At 41.5% G+C, this 17,428-nt stretch overlaps 4 protein-coding genes across 4 annotated transcripts; 1 reads left to right on the forward strand and 3 right to left on the reverse strand.

The window, feature by feature from the left end:
* Window positions 1-5,800: 5,800 nt before the first annotated feature.
* On the reverse strand, window positions 5,801-6,860 carry PAAG_03929 (cyclin; the record flags this gene model as incomplete). Its single annotated transcript, XM_015845109.1, has 2 exons — window positions 5,801-6,342; window positions 6,404-6,860. 2 exons carry the CDS (start codon window positions 6,858-6,860, stop codon window positions 5,801-5,803), a joined length of 999 nt encoding a protein of 332 aa, XP_015702198.1.
* A 613-nt stretch (window positions 6,861-7,473) lies between these two features.
* Window positions 7,474-9,748, forward strand: PAAG_03930 (hypothetical protein; the record flags this gene model as incomplete). The annotated part of the gene is made up of 9 exons (XM_015845110.1): window positions 7,474-7,600; window positions 7,708-7,788; window positions 7,867-8,074; window positions 8,146-8,270; window positions 8,366-8,767; window positions 8,843-8,904; window positions 8,970-9,073; window positions 9,124-9,156; window positions 9,229-9,748. 9 exons carry the CDS (start codon window positions 7,474-7,476, stop codon window positions 9,746-9,748), a joined length of 1,662 nt encoding a protein of 553 aa, XP_015702199.1.
* Window positions 9,749-11,080: 1,332 nt separating this feature from the next.
* PAAG_03931 (glutathione S-transferase Gst3) lies at window positions 11,081-12,606 on the reverse strand (the record flags this gene model as incomplete). Its single annotated transcript, XM_002794292.2, has 5 exons — window positions 11,081-11,513; window positions 11,608-11,774; window positions 11,867-12,132; window positions 12,229-12,397; window positions 12,469-12,606. 5 exons carry the CDS (start codon window positions 12,604-12,606, stop codon window positions 11,081-11,083), a joined length of 1,173 nt encoding a protein of 390 aa, XP_002794338.1.
* Window positions 12,607-13,464: 858 nt separating this feature from the next.
* PAAG_03932 (hypothetical protein) lies at window positions 13,465-16,816 on the reverse strand (the record flags this gene model as incomplete). The annotated part of the gene is made up of 4 exons (XM_002794293.2): window positions 13,465-13,630; window positions 13,737-16,500; window positions 16,563-16,648; window positions 16,740-16,816. 4 exons carry the CDS (start codon window positions 16,814-16,816, stop codon window positions 13,465-13,467), a joined length of 3,093 nt encoding a protein of 1,030 aa, XP_002794339.1.
* Between the last annotated feature and the right edge of the window lie 612 nt (window positions 16,817-17,428).

Raw genomic sequence — 17,428 nt, forward strand, 5'->3', positions numbered from 1 at the left:
TATCATGGATGGACCTCATGGCAGAGTGGATAACCATGCTCGGTACTGACTGGAAGTATCTTCGGGGTATGACCCATTGACTGGACCTTGGTACCCTTATCATCGCCTGCCCCGCCACTTCTGTCAGCAGTTGTCATGACTAACTGCTAGTTATCTAGTCAGTCACTAACTGGTATAATCAAGTATCATCACCCATACGCTCAAGTTGGGCCCCTAACATTGGCCCTTGGAGATGCGTCAGGTACCAACGAAACACGGACCCATCTGATGATCAGGAGGATGTCAAGACTCAAAGCTACTAACTATAGAGTGACCACGGGAAGCCAGCCTTCAAACCAGAATGGGGAAAGCAAAAAGAGAATATTCCAATTACCAGCTCACCCACCCCCCAGACATCTGTCATCTTCCGTAGATAAAATGTTCCCCGCACCACCCACCTATTCAGAAACCTTCCCAGAGTAAAAGGTCCAAAGGGTAGGTTTGTTGTTATTACTGATCCCTCTCCGCATGAAGGAGGCTGGTCAGACACAGGCGGAGGTTGGGAGGCCTGGTCCAGCGCGTCCACAGCTCCCTCTTATATCCCTTAGTTTTACATCATAATAATCATCTGTGCTTCTTTTGAGCCAGGAAGAGGTGTATTTATCGGAGCCAGTTTTATGGAATACTACGTTCTCCGGATACTAATACGGAGTATAACCACAATGTATTTACAAATGAAAACAGCGGCGGAATTTCGATCTCCTTCTATGACCAGCCGCGAACCAAAAATTATGCAGTGGATGAAAAACAATCCCTACACACAATGGTTGCAGACATTGCATAACTAAATGATAAGAGTAAGAAAAATAACGTCTCCCCATCCCGGTCCCATTACGCCATGCCCCAAATCCAGAAGAATGTCTTTGACACCTGCTCACTCACTCCGTGACTAGCTCGGACCCGCCCCAGGTGGTTCCAACCCAAACCCCGTAGTTATATAAATAGCACCACCAGCCAACCAACCAACCAAACCAACCGCCCACCAACACCCGCAGCAAGCAGCAACAACAGCAACAAGCAACAAAAACCCTCCAATCACCACCCAGTCCCAATTTCCACTATTCATGCACAAAACTCAGTTTGAAGAACCACATGCAGTCCAACCACCGGACTGGCGTTGAGACAAGCTTAACCTCCTCAATAGCAGAGGCTAGCAGGCCAGCTCATCCTTGGCGCTGCTGCTGCATCAGTCGATTGGCCTAACCGATTTATCACCCTTCATCATCGCTGGAAGCAGAGAATGGATCGAAAAACGCTTTCCCCAATCAAAGATGAACTTGGGAAAAACACTCTGACATTCCCTCTCCGCTTACACTAATTTACTATCTCCACATCTCCTGAGGACATCAATAAAACCGAAATATATATATTTTATGAAAAAAATTAAACTATATTATATTATGAAATTAAATTATTTTCTTTTTATATATTAATAATAATAAAATTACTACATTATTATAAAATTTATATTTATCAGTATAGTACAAAAGCTTCAAATTTATAATGAAATATACTTTTATTAAATTGATTATTGAAAAAAGAAATAAAACTTCAAACTTTTATTTATATAATTTTCATACTGATAGCTATTTAATTTAAATTCTATGTATTATTACTTTTTTATTGTGAATTAAAAATTATTTATATTTATATATTTTAAAAGTTTAATTATATATTTTTTAAATATTTTAAAAAATTTTTATATAAATTAAATTTAAATATAAATTAATTAAATAAATTATAATTATTATTTAATTAAAAATAATATATTAAAAATATATATAATTAAAATAATTAATTAAATAGATAAAAATAAATAAAAATTATTATTATTATTATTATTATTATTATTAAAAATTTATATAATTTTTAAATTTAATATATATTTATAATATTATTTATTAAATATTTTAAATTATTAAATTAAATATAAAAATAAAATTTTTTTATAATTATTAAATACTATTATTTATGTATTTATTATTTATTATAATTTATATTAAATAAATATAAATTTTTATTTTATATTAATTTTAAATTATATTATAATAATTAATAATTTTTTTATAGTAATATAAATAAAATAATAAAATTATATATTATATATTAAAAATTTATTTAAAAATAAAAATAAAATTTATATAAAACTTTATTAATAATAATATAAGAATTATTAATTTTATGAAAAGAAATATTTCAATTAAACTCTTATATTATATTAAAATTTATTACTATAGTTTTACACTAAATAAGATAAGACATAATTATTGTACATAAGCTTTATAGTAAATAAGGCATATATATTCATAAAGCCTTTAATAAAGTCTGCTGGCTGAGCATAGAATCAGGAGACAAGGGGCCACCTCACAAAAGAGAAGCTAAGATGGTGATCTTATTTTAATGTTGTTGATATCCCGTTTCTTGCACCGAGAATGCTTATTAGACATCTTGGCATCAACTACGCTTGCCCCAGTAGATCTTCCCCTCGGCACTACATAGCAGGAGAAACAAAGCCCACGCACAGGATGCAATGGTCGCTTGGATCTTCGGACCAGTGTACTTCTGGTCATTAATTACCTATCAATGGCCATGTCATGCAGGTTTTACGTGGTGACACGAAAAGCAAGTGAAGCGCATGACTTCACCGAATCTTGCCATGCCATGACATCAAGCGAGGATTTTTCTTACACTTTGCTCATCTCCTTTCTCTTCCAGACCCCCCCTCGCTATAAATCCCAATCCACCTCAAAGAAGATATTTCTATTCCGTACCGCAGTTTAGTCTTCTTCATCTTGGCAGAATCAGATACCATAACCTTTGACGATGTGGATCCCACACCGCCCGTCGAAGCCCTGAAAAGCTATTCAAACCGGGAAGCAAGCGTGATGACATCCACCACGCCATCTGAAAGGAAAGATGTCGAGGGGCATGATAGGCGCAAAGTGAGCGCACGGGAAATATTCACTGAGCAAAACCTGTGGTCTTCAGGAAAGAGGCGTATGTAATTGTGATTATTAGATTCACATGGTCTTCCAAGAAGACAGAAAAAACGGAGGAGTGCGCCTGAAGGGGACGTCAGGACCGAGTGGGCATTCGGGAATGCCGCGAACTCACCGTCCGATTGTTTGCTTTTTTATACTTTGAGCTTGTGGATATTTAAAAACTCTTTATTTTACACGCCTGCCGATCTTTCTTTCCTTTTCTTCTTCAACATTCTTAACTGTAGATAAAAATGATCTCTAAAAAGTGAGTTTGTAATTGGCTAACGCCCGGGTGATAATCTTTCGTAACCAAAACTCTTCTCCCGGACTATTCTTCTTCCCGCCTGACCCATATAAAACTCCGTGCCCATAAGCTTTCATTCTGTTCTCTTTTTCTTTTCTTTTCTCCTTCTGGCGAATTCGTCCTTTTTGTTATAAGGAAGTGCTAGGGCCGTATTCGGTAGCACGCCCGTTACACGCAGTCACTAGATGTGAAGCTGCTTTGAACTTTAAAACAAGTATACAAATAAAGTGGTAAGAATTGCATGAGATTAGAGATCAATGATATTGACAGGAGGAAATTTTTAGCACTTTATTCTGCAGTTAAAAAGAAGATACTCAAGAACTCTACTGTTAAGAATGAATTTAAAGACACTGATCTAGTGCTGTATGAGGTGAATAAGATTCTAATATATTTATGGACTCAGGTTCATATTTTTACTCTCTGACATTTCTCATGAATCTGAGTTATTCTATACTCTTCAACTGTCTAAAATTGTGAGGCAGTTAGAACTTCAAAACAGCAAGATCAGGCAGCGTATAAAGCTGCTGTTCAGTTCAATCAAATCAAGTAGTTAATCAGTTGATTAAAAGATGTCAGCTAATCATATACAGTGCTGCTATCTTAGCAAAGAAAAATAAGAAGCTAAGAGCCCATGAGAACACTTGCTGTGAATGAACTAAGTGTTAAAAGAAAGTGTGAGAAGCACTATAACTAATATCACAAAAGAGTAGAAGAATAGATGCTGAGAGCACTGAAAAGTGAAGAGAATAATGATGAGTGAAATGTAGATGTAGAATTAAATAATAGCATCACTGAATCTCTTGAAAGATTTTCAGAGAAATTCAAAGTGTTTGTTTACATAAATAGACAACACTAGATTTCACCTCAGATAATTTAATTCTTCATGAAATGAGAAAATAATATGATTCTTCATAAAGTGCCTCAGATAATAGTATCATGAGGGCAAGATATCAGTATAATAAGTCTTGACATTACAGAGCTGCAATTGAAAAGAAAAACTATAACAAGAAGCAAACTCATACATATATAGCTCAGAATAAAGCTTTAGCAACTGAGAAAGAAATAGCCACAGCTCAAGCAATTGATCAAGCTGTATAGAAGAGCGTAGAGAATTTGAATCAGCTGTCTAGAAAGTGAGCTTCATCATGCTGCAGCAAATATAATGTAATTGATCATACTATCAGAATCTATCGACAAATCTAAGAAATAGATCTGTATAAATTAATGAGAAATTCTTGTTTGATGATTAACTACTTAATTTTGCAATTTGACAGAGTTTGAAATAAGAGATTATTCACTTAATGATGTTATCTGCTCAGAGAAGACAGCTGGTTATATAAAGATCAGACAGCGTAGGTGAAAAATGTTAAGAGTCTGTCAATGTTGACGATCTGTTGAGCAATTACTACTCACTACGAGTTTGTTTTGGCTATTTCATATTTAATTTGTTCTAACGCTCGAATTCACTCGCGGTAGCAGCGCCATAATAAGTTGATGTCGAATTACAAGAGCTGAGGTGCGACGGGACTCGTGGCAAAACCCTTTATAAATATGGTATATAATATGGTATTTTAAGACGCGGTAATTTATAAATGTTCATTTTATTCCCAAGCTCTATGTCAGCGGAGATCTCTCGCTCACTTGTACATACAATTGTTCATACCCAACAATCATCAATCCCGTCTACACTTAGTAGCAAGTTGGGTTGAGATGAGAGAACAAAAGCGAAATATTATCCACGAAAGTTATCTTATCACAGGCCAGCCAATTTCTTTTACAGGCAGTTAAATATTGTGTGAAACTGAGGGCTCTATATCTTTGAAGGGAGAGAAAGGAGGCGGAGGCGGAATGGATCAGAATCCAAGTTTCAGGTGAATGGCAACGGTATTGAATATATAATTCGAAAGGGGAATGGGAGGGGGAAGTTCTAGGCTATTCATACTTGGTTTTTTTCCCTTTTAGAGGATCTGAGATTGGAGCGTCGGAGATGTATCTTGAATCTGGGGATCTTATGCATCTCAGCTTTCCGTCGATGTGAGGCCGGAGACTTTCGAGGAGGGTGGATTTAAGTTTCTGGGATTGGACGATTCGAGTTTCATGTGTGGGTATTGATGGGTTGCTTCATGTCTACGTCCACGTGAGCTTGCGTATGCATCTTTGAGCGACCTGGGCAGATTCGGATGAAGTAAGGTGCGGATCGGGGCGGGGTCGTAGATGGGGTGCTGAATGTTATATTCGTGATTGGTATTGGTTGTATGGTTTGTGCGCCTGTGATAGCGTTGCGTCATTGGAAGTTCTGGTATCTGATATGCGGACGACGCATTTCAACATATCTTTTAATTTCTCTTGGTTTAACTGGCCCAGTCCTATTTTCAAGGAAATCGAGAATCGGGCTGTAGAAGAATGTCCCAAATACCTCCATTAACAGAACTGCAAAATACAGGGAAGAGTCTGCGTCCTCGTTTTCTCGATAATATCATTTATCAAGAGCCAGCGCCTTCACATATCGTGCAATCTGCTCGCGACATGCCTTCTCGCTATACTGCTCCCAGGCCTCATACAGAGAAACAAGCTCCTGCGTACAATCAATGACCGCTTCAATGTTGACCTCGCCCGTCGAAAGCCAGTCAATGACCTTCTGGATGCGAGGAGGCATACTCGCCCCTGACTGCTTATCACCAAGTGAGGCCAGTGCACCCACTCCATCCCGTAGTACTGCGGAGGCTGGAGATGCTCCTGTAAGATGGGCACAGCTTGCGGGGTTTGTCTTGAATACCACCGCGATTAAAAGGGCAGTTACCGCAATCACGTGCGGTGGCCGGAGAAGAGGGAGATCAGTTAGATAGTGGTCATTAATCACTGACCATGCCAGCGATACTTCTTCCGATGTTAGAGATAGCGCTGTCTGTATTTCAGACAGGGTGCGGTAGGGGTGATGAACTATCAACTGCGAGTTCATTTCTGAGATGAGCCAGAACTCGCATTCACCCAGCTTGGAAATGTCGGATACGATGTAATCTGCTCAATATAGGTTTAGTAAGATAGATACCTCCACATAAAAATGGGTGAGACTACCAACCTGGCCATAATCCTTTTGCTTCACTCACGACAAAGCGAATGTGCTGGGGACATTCCTCCATCTTGCATGCCAGGTAGAAAGCGGTGGTAAGCACTAGATACGGATTGGTCCGTCGGATTTCTACCTTGGTGTAGAATCTCCTGATATAGACTTGTGCCGTTGCAAGCGCCTGCTGACGAATTGTCATCCGTTTCCCCAGCCTGACCAGCTCTGCGGCGGCGATGTTGCCCTTTGTCAGCTTCAACGATACCAATACTCGGACCGGGTGGCAACTTGCATCGGAATAGGAAGTCATACGTAGATTGATGTAGATGCTAAAGTACCTTAGATCAGGCAGCGGGAATTGTTGTATCAGTTGTTTCTCGCCTTCGTTGAGGGATTTCCTGATTTCTGCCAACCGGTCTCGATCGAAGAGCCAGTACAGGCGCTGGGTTGACACCCAGTAATTGGCTGCCATTTCTAATTTGAGGCAGAAGCGGCCAGGAAGGACGTTGGTGAAGCACGTTTAGTTACACATGCTCGTTATGGTGGAATATTGAGCTGCAATGACTGAACGTCTCTCTGGGCTGAATAATGAATCAAAAATGAACTGTTTTGACAGAGATGAAGATACGATACTGTCATCATGTCCACAGCAGAATTCTCTTCTTCATCATTACGAAAGTTCTTCGTTGACAAGATACCATCATGGAACATGGAGGTCCCACGTATACGAAGGTTGATGACGTTCGATGTTTGTTAAGCGCTCGCTTGTGTCGGCAAATTGATCGCCAAGTCTGCTAGATGTGATGCCGAAACTCAGTCTAAGCGCCAAGCGTATTACCTTCAATTCCTGCTTAGGCATCTCAACCTCCTCATCTGACAACTTTTGATGCTGTGTTCTATGCCTTAAACCGTTTTCTACCCACGTACATTTCATAGTATATCTATCCCTCATTTCTGATGTTTGGCCTTCTTCTGTCCGTGCAGCACCCGCATTTATGCGGGAAATTTGGTAGTGGATGTTTCCTTTGTGATCGCGTTGTCCTGTTGTAAAATCCCATCCCAATATTGTCACCAACTGTGACACAATGGGAGTAGGGTCACAACACGATCGCGACCAGCGGGTTGCGAGGCTCTGGGAAATTCTCGATGCCCGACGTGAGGGCCAAATAGACCTCAGGGGATTTAAAAAGGGCCTGAGGAAAATGGATCACCGTATGTTTCTTTCCGTTCCACGGTCCCGCTCCGTCATTCTTCTCGTTTCTCGGAGTTGTGTAGATTGGCAACAATATCAAACTCTGCGTATACTAACATATATATAGCGCTTAAAAATGCAGATTCCCTCGTAGGAGATGTCCTTGCAGATGTGGACACCAGCGGAGATGGGAAGATACAGTTCAATGGTGCGTAAAATACATATAATCCCCGCGGAGCAACACTACCCTTTCCCCTCATTATCGATCTAAAATGCCACTTTTTAGAATTCCAAGCTTTTGTCGAAAGGGCTGAAAAGGAACTCTGGCGATTATTTGAGTCTATTGATCATGACCACAACGGACACCTTGACAAGGAGGAGCTGCGAACTGCCTTTGCGAAGGCCGGTCTTACCGTTCCGAAAAAGAAGCTGGACGAGTTCTTTACCGACGTCGATTCCAACAAGGACGGCGTAATCACTTTCGATGAATGGAGGTATGTTATATAACTTCTTTTATAAAGTCTTTTGAATCCAAGCATCTAATATCTAATTCGCAACCCAACAGGGACTTCCTTCTATTCCTTCCCACCAAAACCTCCAACCTCCGGGGCCTTATATCCTATTATAGCACCCTTGGAAACCTAAACCCAGAAGGAGATGTTCACATAAATAAGCCCATCCAGGGATCAGGTACGGAGCCCTCGTTTCCTAAACCCAACCTCAACCCCGTCGCGGATTTTATTTTTAAAAAAACGTTTTCCATATTCCCAAGTCGGATACCACAGTGACCCAGCTAGGTTGCAAGGCCCAGAACACGCACTCTCAATACTACCACAGTCTAGAGGCAATTCCATTTCTCACTGATGATGAGCTGGAGTGGCTTGTCCTCCCTACCGCCGTTTCGCTTTGGTTGTGTTATCAAACTTGCGCACAGGTATTGACCGAGAGCACACCCCAAATAGGTTACTTCCTTGCCGGCGGAATGGCAGGATGCGTATCGAGGACAGCCACGGCGCCCCTCGATCGTTTGAAAGTTTACCTCATTGCCCAAACCGCCGTTAAGGAGACCGCTCTTAGCGCTGCCAAATCCGGCCACCCGTTGGAAGCTCTCAAGAGGGCGGGGATTCCTCTCGTTGAAGCTACCAAGGACTTGTGGCGTGCTGGGGGAATACGGAGTCTGTTTGCAGGTATGTTCCCCCGGGAACCCCATCATTTCATTTTTACTGACATTGATGTTCTAAATGGTCTAACTAACTATTTAGGGAATGGTTTGAATGTCGTCAAGGTCATGCCAGAGTCTGCGATCAAATTTGGCGCATACGAAGTGAGATTAGCCGGGTTTTTCTACACCTTGATCGTTAGAATGTGTGATGTGCTAATATAGTTCAGGCTTCCAAACGCATACTAGCCAACCTTGAAGGGCATGGCGATCCAAAGAATCTCCTCCCAACTTCTCAATTCTTGGCGGGTGGAATCGGAGGAATGGTTTCCCAGTATGTTCCTTACAGGCTTATCCAATCTTACTAGATGTTGACTATGTCAGATGTTTTGTCTACCCGTTAGATACCCTTAAATTGTAAGTTTTTCTCTTTTTTAAGAGCGAGGGTTTTTTAACCCCTATTATGCATGGTGCTTACCCTTTCGCTAGTCGCATGCAATGCGAGACAGTCGAAGGAGGATTACACGGCAACCGCCTCATCGCAGCAACCGCCAAAAAGATGTGGACGACGAATGGATTTCACTCCTTTTTCCGCGGTTTACCTCTGGGGCTGATAGGAATGTTCCCGTATGCCGCAATCGATCTCATGACCTTCGAGTACCTAAAAGCCACCCTCCTAACCCGCAAGACAAGACTGTATCATTGCCATGAAGACGACGTACCCCTTAATAATTTCACCACTGGGGCTATCGGAGCGCTGAGTGGCGCTCTCGGTGCGTCAATAGTTTACCCGATGAACGTCCTCCGCACACGACTGCAGGCACAAGGCACTGTCCTGCATAGCCCGACTTATACTGGTATCGTCGACGTAACGCGCAAAACACTACGAGCTGAAGGCATACGAGGCCTATTCAGAGGGATTACTCCGAACTTACTGAAGGTCGCGCCGTCTGTATCGATTAGTTATGTCGTGTACGAAAACTCGAAGCAGTTATTTGGTGTATCTTGAAACAGCTATCCAACTGTACACCTATATCACCCCTACTTTAAAGCCACGGCATAGCGGGCCCCGTATAATGCACACGCTATCCTTGAAACCATCCTCTTCTCCTGTCTTTGGTATTTGTGCATATCATGGTGATATTATGATAACCTCTGAGACACAGTGAACCTCACCGTTCGCGAACCTTTTTTCAGTTATCCTTTCTATGCTCATTCTCTCACTTTGCGTTTCGTTTCGTTTTGCCACCTTGTATCTCCCCGTTTTCCTTTTCCTTGGTAAGAATACCCTAACCGTACCTCTTTTCATTCTCGGTTCATGTTCTGCTTTTGCATAGCCAGAGGTGTCTCAGCGAGTTGACTTATCTCCCCAATTTCTTTTGATGTACTGTATGAAGGATTTTCTAGATTTCCTCCTAATTTCCACAAACACATCATCCCCATCATCGCGACATGTTTTAGCTTTTTACAATCTGTGTATAAGCCATTGTGTGTACCGGCCAAACAAATTACCTTTGGAATACCCAAAATCTAGGAGAGGCTGTCCTGGATTTCTGTTGCTTCTACTTTTGCTGCCTTTCCTGCTACTTTATTTTCGTTCACCTATTTCGTGTCCTGGTCCAAATATACACCCCAATTTTTCTTTTCTGTATGATGCACGATGAGAAACATAAATTCACATATAAAAGAGAGATTATTGGTTTCTTTCACTACGGCATCGTACCTATCCTCAACCACTGTGTATAGCCTCTTGTTATTTTGTTCCTCTACTTTCTTAGATTCGTTTAGACTACCGAAGTCAGTTCTAACCAGCTATCTTCTCAAAGAATCTAATCCGTTTTCCATTCTTACTTAGTAATGATTAAGGTGGCCGACAGGCTTATCCATTAATCCTATGATGCTCTATGGTTGAACACTTCCACATCGGCAACCTATTGAATCGTTGGATTTACAAGAGGGTCCTGGGCCTAGTAAGTCACCATTATCATCTTACGTCTAGATCTAGTTTTAGAAAGCAGGGTTGAACTTCAATACGCTGGCATATCCCTTCCGTTGATTTTGGTGGGTGGGATCGCATGGGTTTTCAAACAATAGGATTTGGACAAGCCCTTTATTGGAGGTCCCTTAATGGCTATTACTGACATAATAAACTTAAAAAGGATGTAATGCATACATTCGGCACACAGATTAGTTCTGGCAATTACACGCGCCATCCACTACTAGAAGCCCGGAACCTAAATAATTTCCTCCCCATCCACCGCGCCAAACCACTCCAGCCCCAGCCCCTCTGCTGTCCACGCCGCTCCGAACATAACTTAGAAGTACAGATTTCCTCCCACCATTACTTCTTCACCGCCATAACAGTCGCGACCTCCTGGTCCTTCGGCAAGATATCCGGCAACGGCCCTACGGGCGTGATGCCAAACTGATTAATCTGCGTATGACTCTTAGTATAATGTTTCTTAATATGCTCGAATTGCGTCGTGTCGTGAAAAGCGGGAATATCCCAGTACAAATGGCGCAGCCAGCGGTGGAGTGCAGGATACCCGGAGCGGATGTCACGGATATTTGTCTTGAAATGCTGTACGTAGACTGCGTCGAAACGGGCGATGGTGGTGTATAGGCGGACGTCTGCTTCGGTGATGCTATCGCCGAAGTAGTAAATTGGTGACGTTTTGGAGGAACTGGCATCGAATCTTGACTGGAGGTGCGATTCAATGCGGTCGAGGGAGGTGAAGAGGGTGGTCATGGCTTTCTCGTAGGCTGATTGGGTTCTGTAGGTTGTTCACTCAGGGAAATAGAAACGGCTTTTTTTAGTATTCACGATTTGTGGACTTGTTAATCATCTTTTGTTGGGGAGTTGCTCACGTTGCAAATCCACATTTGTATACACCGTTATTCACATCATTATACGTCCATTCATTCGTCTCTTCAATATCCTTCCGCAAATTCTGCGGTAACAAATCCACCTTTTTATATTTCTCTGGTAAAAAATCGTCGAACTCATGGTAAAACATGCGAATGATCTCGGAGCTCTATTGAACCGAACCCAGTTAGCCCTACATCTTCCAAATACCAAATAGACACATGCAACTCCCATCTAATAGTTAGATCAGTTAATACATACCTCATTACTCACAATCCTTCCCGTCTTGACATCATAGAGCGCAGGTACCGTAAATCTCCCCTTATACTCGGGATCCACTTTGAAATAAATCTGCCTGAGATGCGTAAAGCCTTCATGAACTGGGTCGGGCCTCACGTTCTCGCCTGGTAAATTTTCCTCGGGGGTGGCGAACCGCCAACCCATATCACCCAAGTGCCAATGCACAGCTGTGAAGGGAATTATATCCTCCAAACCTTTGAGCTTTCGTACAATGAGAGTCCGGTGGGCTATATTTTACACCCAATCAATCCAAAATCAGCATTAGCCGCCATACAATCGAAAGGTTTTGGGTAAGTTATAATGAAATAGACAAGACAACATACCCCATGGACACGCATATGAGACATAGAGATGATACCGGCCTTTTTCTGGTGGGAATTGTGCCCCGGGCTCCCTGGAAATCCAATTGCGTAATGCAGATTGCTCGCGTTTGAATTCGCCAGTGGTATCTGAAGGACTGACCCAATTGGTAATTTTATCATCATTGCCGGTCTGGGATAATGGAAAACGATATTTCTATTAGTGGTGGGTAACGAAATAAGGGAATATTGGTTATAATTTACCGCCATATCTGCTTTTGCTGTTGTTGAGAACTGATGTGATGTTTGGGATAGTGATGACGAAAGAGGCTTCGGATCAACGATTTTCTGGTTTCTTCCTAGAAGTGATAGAAGTTGTCGAGTTCGAAGGAGGCTGAACATGGAAGAAAGCAAAAATCAAATCCTGATAAAGAAGGAGATTTATGAGAGACACTTCAAAGCACAAGAATAAGATTTCAAGTGACACAATGAGGGGGGGGCAAATGTTGAATAATGAACCGAGTTGAATATGATTTATTAATTGAGCTTATTTTTTAAAATTATAATTAAACTTTAGAAATCTTGTTTAAAATAAACAGCATGTAAATTCTATATATATTACATATATTTCTATTATATTTTATCTAATCTCATCAGAGTTAAAATAAATTATAATTTTAATTAATTAGAAGTAAAATATATAATAAATATAACTAATAAAATTATTATTAAAAATATTAAATTTAATAAATAATATATAATTATTATTATTATAGATTTTTAACTATATTTTTTATTATATAAATATATTTTAATATTAAATTTCTTTTATAGTTAATTTATAGATATATAATATTACAGTCATCTGATGTAAAGAAACAGTAAATAAGTTTTCATTAAAATACTAAAGATGAAAAAGAGAAGAAGATATATAAACAGAGAAAGTAAATTTATATAAAAAATACTGTAGTTTTATTTTCTAGCTAAGTTGTTTTAAATTTTATTTTTATAATTTAATATAATATAATTATATTATAATATAATAGTTATTATAATTAAATTCTTTATTATAAAGTAATTTTGTTTCTCATTTATTTCATCATTTTTTAATTTATCAAAGAATCATTTATTTCTCATAAGTAAAATTAATAAGAAGAATAGAAAAAGCACTGAAACATTATAAAACTTACAATACCTTTTTTTCTTTTTACACTTTCTTCTAGTGCTAGTCAAATATCAATCAAATTCACTTCAACTCATCTACACCTTCATCTCAGCATCCTTCTTCGGCTTATCCACCTTCACACTTACATAGGGGACATCGACATCTTCATCAGTGTCATCGCGTGCCAGGAATTCAAAGATAACATATTTCTGATGATCGGGAATAGCCTTGTCACTGACAGATTGAATAAGCTCACTCAACCTATTTATCACGCGCATTTAGTTAGCAAAGTGATATTCACAATAAAACGACACGAGCAGTAATACCGTAGGCCAACGAAAGTGGCGGAAAGGAGTAGAAAACATACTTCATCTGCAGCCGCTTCTTCATGACCTCTGGGCCTTTATTAAAAACCGGATACAACAAGCTAACCCCAGAACTAATCATGTTGATATCCAATCCATTCTCCTCCTCACAGCTCTTCAAGAAGTCCTTGAGCATAACATCATCCGCTTCGAAACGATCCCAGAGCTTGTGGAACCAGATCTCGCGGCCCTTATGATGATACTTGTCCATGGGACTTTTGATCGGGTCAATGAAGCTAAAAAACGGAAGTGCAAGATTTACGAAGCTGTTCTTGTATTGATCCGCGTGCGGCTTGCCGTCAATGATCTTGTACAGTTCAAGGATCACCAGGCCCGTAACCAGTGCGGTTGTCGTGGCGATTGCAGGGATAATCTTGCCTGCGATAAACTTGGTCTTGTGTCGATCAGCCTGTTGGATGTCGTAGTTTGCGGCACGTAGATTGCTGGCTGCAGTGATGAAATCAATGTGATGGTTGGTATCATCATCCTTCTCGAATTCAACGACATCCAATTGGAATCCGGCGAGGGAGCCAGGTGGTGGGAGGGCAGCGATGGAACGCTGCAGTTCCTCCTCGTCGGTGAAAGCCGGTTGTGCGTTCGGGTCAGGTTCATTTTCATTAGCTTGGATCTTTACAGAGGAGCTAGGTGTAAATTCGGGAATGATCATGTCATCAAGAACTTTTCGATAATGACCCTTATCCACTTCAAGGTTCTTGATTCCGTAGTTGTAGGCATGAAGGTTCGCAGCGGCTACAATGAAAGCAAAGTGGGTAGGGTTGGTGGCATCGAATTTCAGTGGGGTGGGCGCACGCTTTGGGCCAGACCAGAAGGGGGTTCCGTTTGACGTAACTGAGTCTTTAGGGAAGTTATATAAGAGTTGCTGAATTGCGTTGTTGAAGTTGGCTTCAAACTGGTTACGAGCCCAGACAATGCAGTCATCGAAAGTGAGAGGCTTGTTTGTGACGAGGAAACTGTGGATAATTTCCAGCGTCTGTTTCTCATTGCCAGACTGCTTCAGGGTCGTTTTTAAGAAGTCTGGCTGAGAAAGGTATAGATTTACAGATTCTGGAGGTCCAACGAAGCTTGTCTGGAACAACTCTCGCGCCCATGCAATCGTGTGCTCTATTCGGTTCGGAAAACTCCTTAGCGTGCACATTGGGAACGACTGTTCGGGGGGATCCTGAGAACTAGAGTATGACTCGGTGAGCCAAGGAAGGATAACCTGAGTATTCCCCTTGGTACCCAGGGTTCCGCTCTCAAGCAGCGGCTTCTGGAAAAACACACATCGTCGATCAACATATGTTCGGGCTTCAATGTTATCCAAGGCATTTGTTACACCATCGAGCTCCTCCCAGAAATCTTCGTTAAAAATATGCTCAGTGTCGACACCAACGCGATCTCTCAGGGATACAATTTTCCCCTGAAGTTCAGGGTTCATCGCCTGTACAGCCCTTGCAGCAGTGTCACTCTTCGGCTGGCCAACATCCTTAGGCCGGAACAAAAACTGTCTGTTCAAATTGCTGGTCTCAATCTGATCCATATCCGTGACAGTAATCTTGCCATGCTCGCCAGTTCCCAAGCCAATCATAGCCCAATTCTTAAGCATTTCACAACCGATCGCACCAGCACCAACAAGGAACTCATTAATTTCGGAAATATTCCTCTGAAAGGTTTTACCAAACACGGCAATTTGGCCATCGTATCGGGTTCCCAGCGGAGCACATTCTTCCTCAGACCGCGAGACAGATGTGGGCAGTGATTCCAGAGAGTCGAAATAGTACCACTGAACGACAGGATGGAATTTGCCGGAGACAGCTTTGAGAACTTCCTGTGCAGCAAGGCCACCAAAGAAGGCTGCCATTGGACTCAGATCTCCCTGTGCTTGGTAGCTGAGTTCCTTGAGGAGTGCTTCGTCAACTTCCCCTCCAATGCTAGAAGCAATCTTAATGACTTCCTGGGCATCACTATCATTGTGAGGTCGGGGGAATTTTCCACCATGATTCTCTGCGAATTTGTGAAGTGCTTGAATACCAAGATGGAGCTTAGCCGGGCGATCAGCCTTCATGAAATCGGTAACGAGAAATTGGGGGTCCTTAAGCTGCCGTTCTAAGGATTTGAAGTGGAGCGTCTTGGGCATCTTTACTTGAGTATATATGCCGCCGCTGTGATAAGTCCCCAACCCAGAAACATCCCCAATGGAGAAGGTGTATGGGCCTTTAATGTCGACTTTACGAGGTTCTGCGTTATTGAGCTTTTCCATACCCTTGACCTCAGTAAAAGTGACGTAGTCATCTTCTCCTAGTCCGTGCCTAGTCTCATCAGAAGCAGACACAAGTCCCTCCTCGGTAATCCCAGCAACGATACCACTCGTAGGATCTTCTCCGGTGGGGTCTACCACTGTGAAATTCTCCCCGAAATCGGTGAAAATGTAGCCAAATAAACCAAATGTGTCCGTAATAATGACATAGATATTATTCTTATGACAATATTCGGCGATCACAAGCTGGTCCCGCAGAGGTGTGCTCGTCAGAACAACAACCTGATATTTTTTGAGCTGCGATAGATCCTCTGTCAGACTCTGCGTACCAAGGACATGGACAGGTGTGTATGCGTTCAGCTCTGCGACACGGGAGGCAGTAGCTTGGTCACGGGGTTTGCCCATATCTTGCGGGGTGAGGAAAAACTGCGAAGACAGGTCGGAGATAGCGATAGGGGTAGGATCGTAAAGGGTGAGGGATTTGACACCGGCAAGGGCCACATTTTTGGCTATCACAAACTATTAATAGAAAAACAACACAATGTTAAAAGGCAAATATATGGAAACATACCGATTTCAGCTCCTAAACCCTTGAGCCCGACAATGAGAACATTTGAAGTTACCATGCGCTTCATAGCTTCATGGCCAAGGACGTATCTAGGTGGGAAGACGGCATCAGCACCAACACCTATTTCTTCAAAGCGGCACGCGTTCAAAGTCCTCATGACGAAGGAGAAATGTCTCTTACAGTTGTCGACTATACAACGACTCATCGATCTCCGGATCTGTGGACATATCCACGATTTCTTGTGAGCTGCTCTGCATAGTGCTGTTCTAGAAGTATAGTTAATCGTGTTCGAGTCAGCTGTATCCATGTAAACAAGAAAAGAGGAAACTGAATGAGTTCTGCCAACTCTGCAGGAAAATATGAGCGGCTTTTATACATTAAACCGAAATTTTTTTGTAAAAATTGAATATAAAGTCTGTGGGCAGTGAGCGGCACAGTCATGCCACAAGTATATAGATCGAATCAACTATTTGGGGGCGACCTCGTGCTTTGACGTATTTATTCAATCAAACAGACGGCCCATTATTCACCTCGTTCTCACATTTCTCAATCATGCACGGGGAATATAAACTATATATATTTGAATTCCAAAAAAAAAAAAAGGAAAAAAAAAAAAAGGAAAAAAAAAAGGAAAAAGTACATACTTTCAAGATCTTCTTTTCAGGCTGCTGTTGGTTGGAGTGGTTCTGTTGAGAGTCTTCACCTGTGGAAGCTTTTCGTTTACCCAGCTTCCCAGTCCGCTCCGGAATGACAGCGTGGGGCAGAATTGTGAATGCTGGCAAGCAAGAGGAAGCCTTGTTCTCGAAAAACAAGGCTCTCCTTTCACGATAAAAGGAACTTTCGTTGTTTTGTTGAGGTTGTAGGCATGG

Source organism: Paracoccidioides lutzii (assembly GCF_000150705.2).
Source record: "Paracoccidioides lutzii Pb01 unplaced genomic scaffold supercont2.9, whole genome shotgun sequence".
In the NCBI taxonomy this organism is placed as follows: Eukaryota; Fungi; Ascomycota; class Eurotiomycetes; order Onygenales; family Ajellomycetaceae; genus Paracoccidioides; species Paracoccidioides lutzii.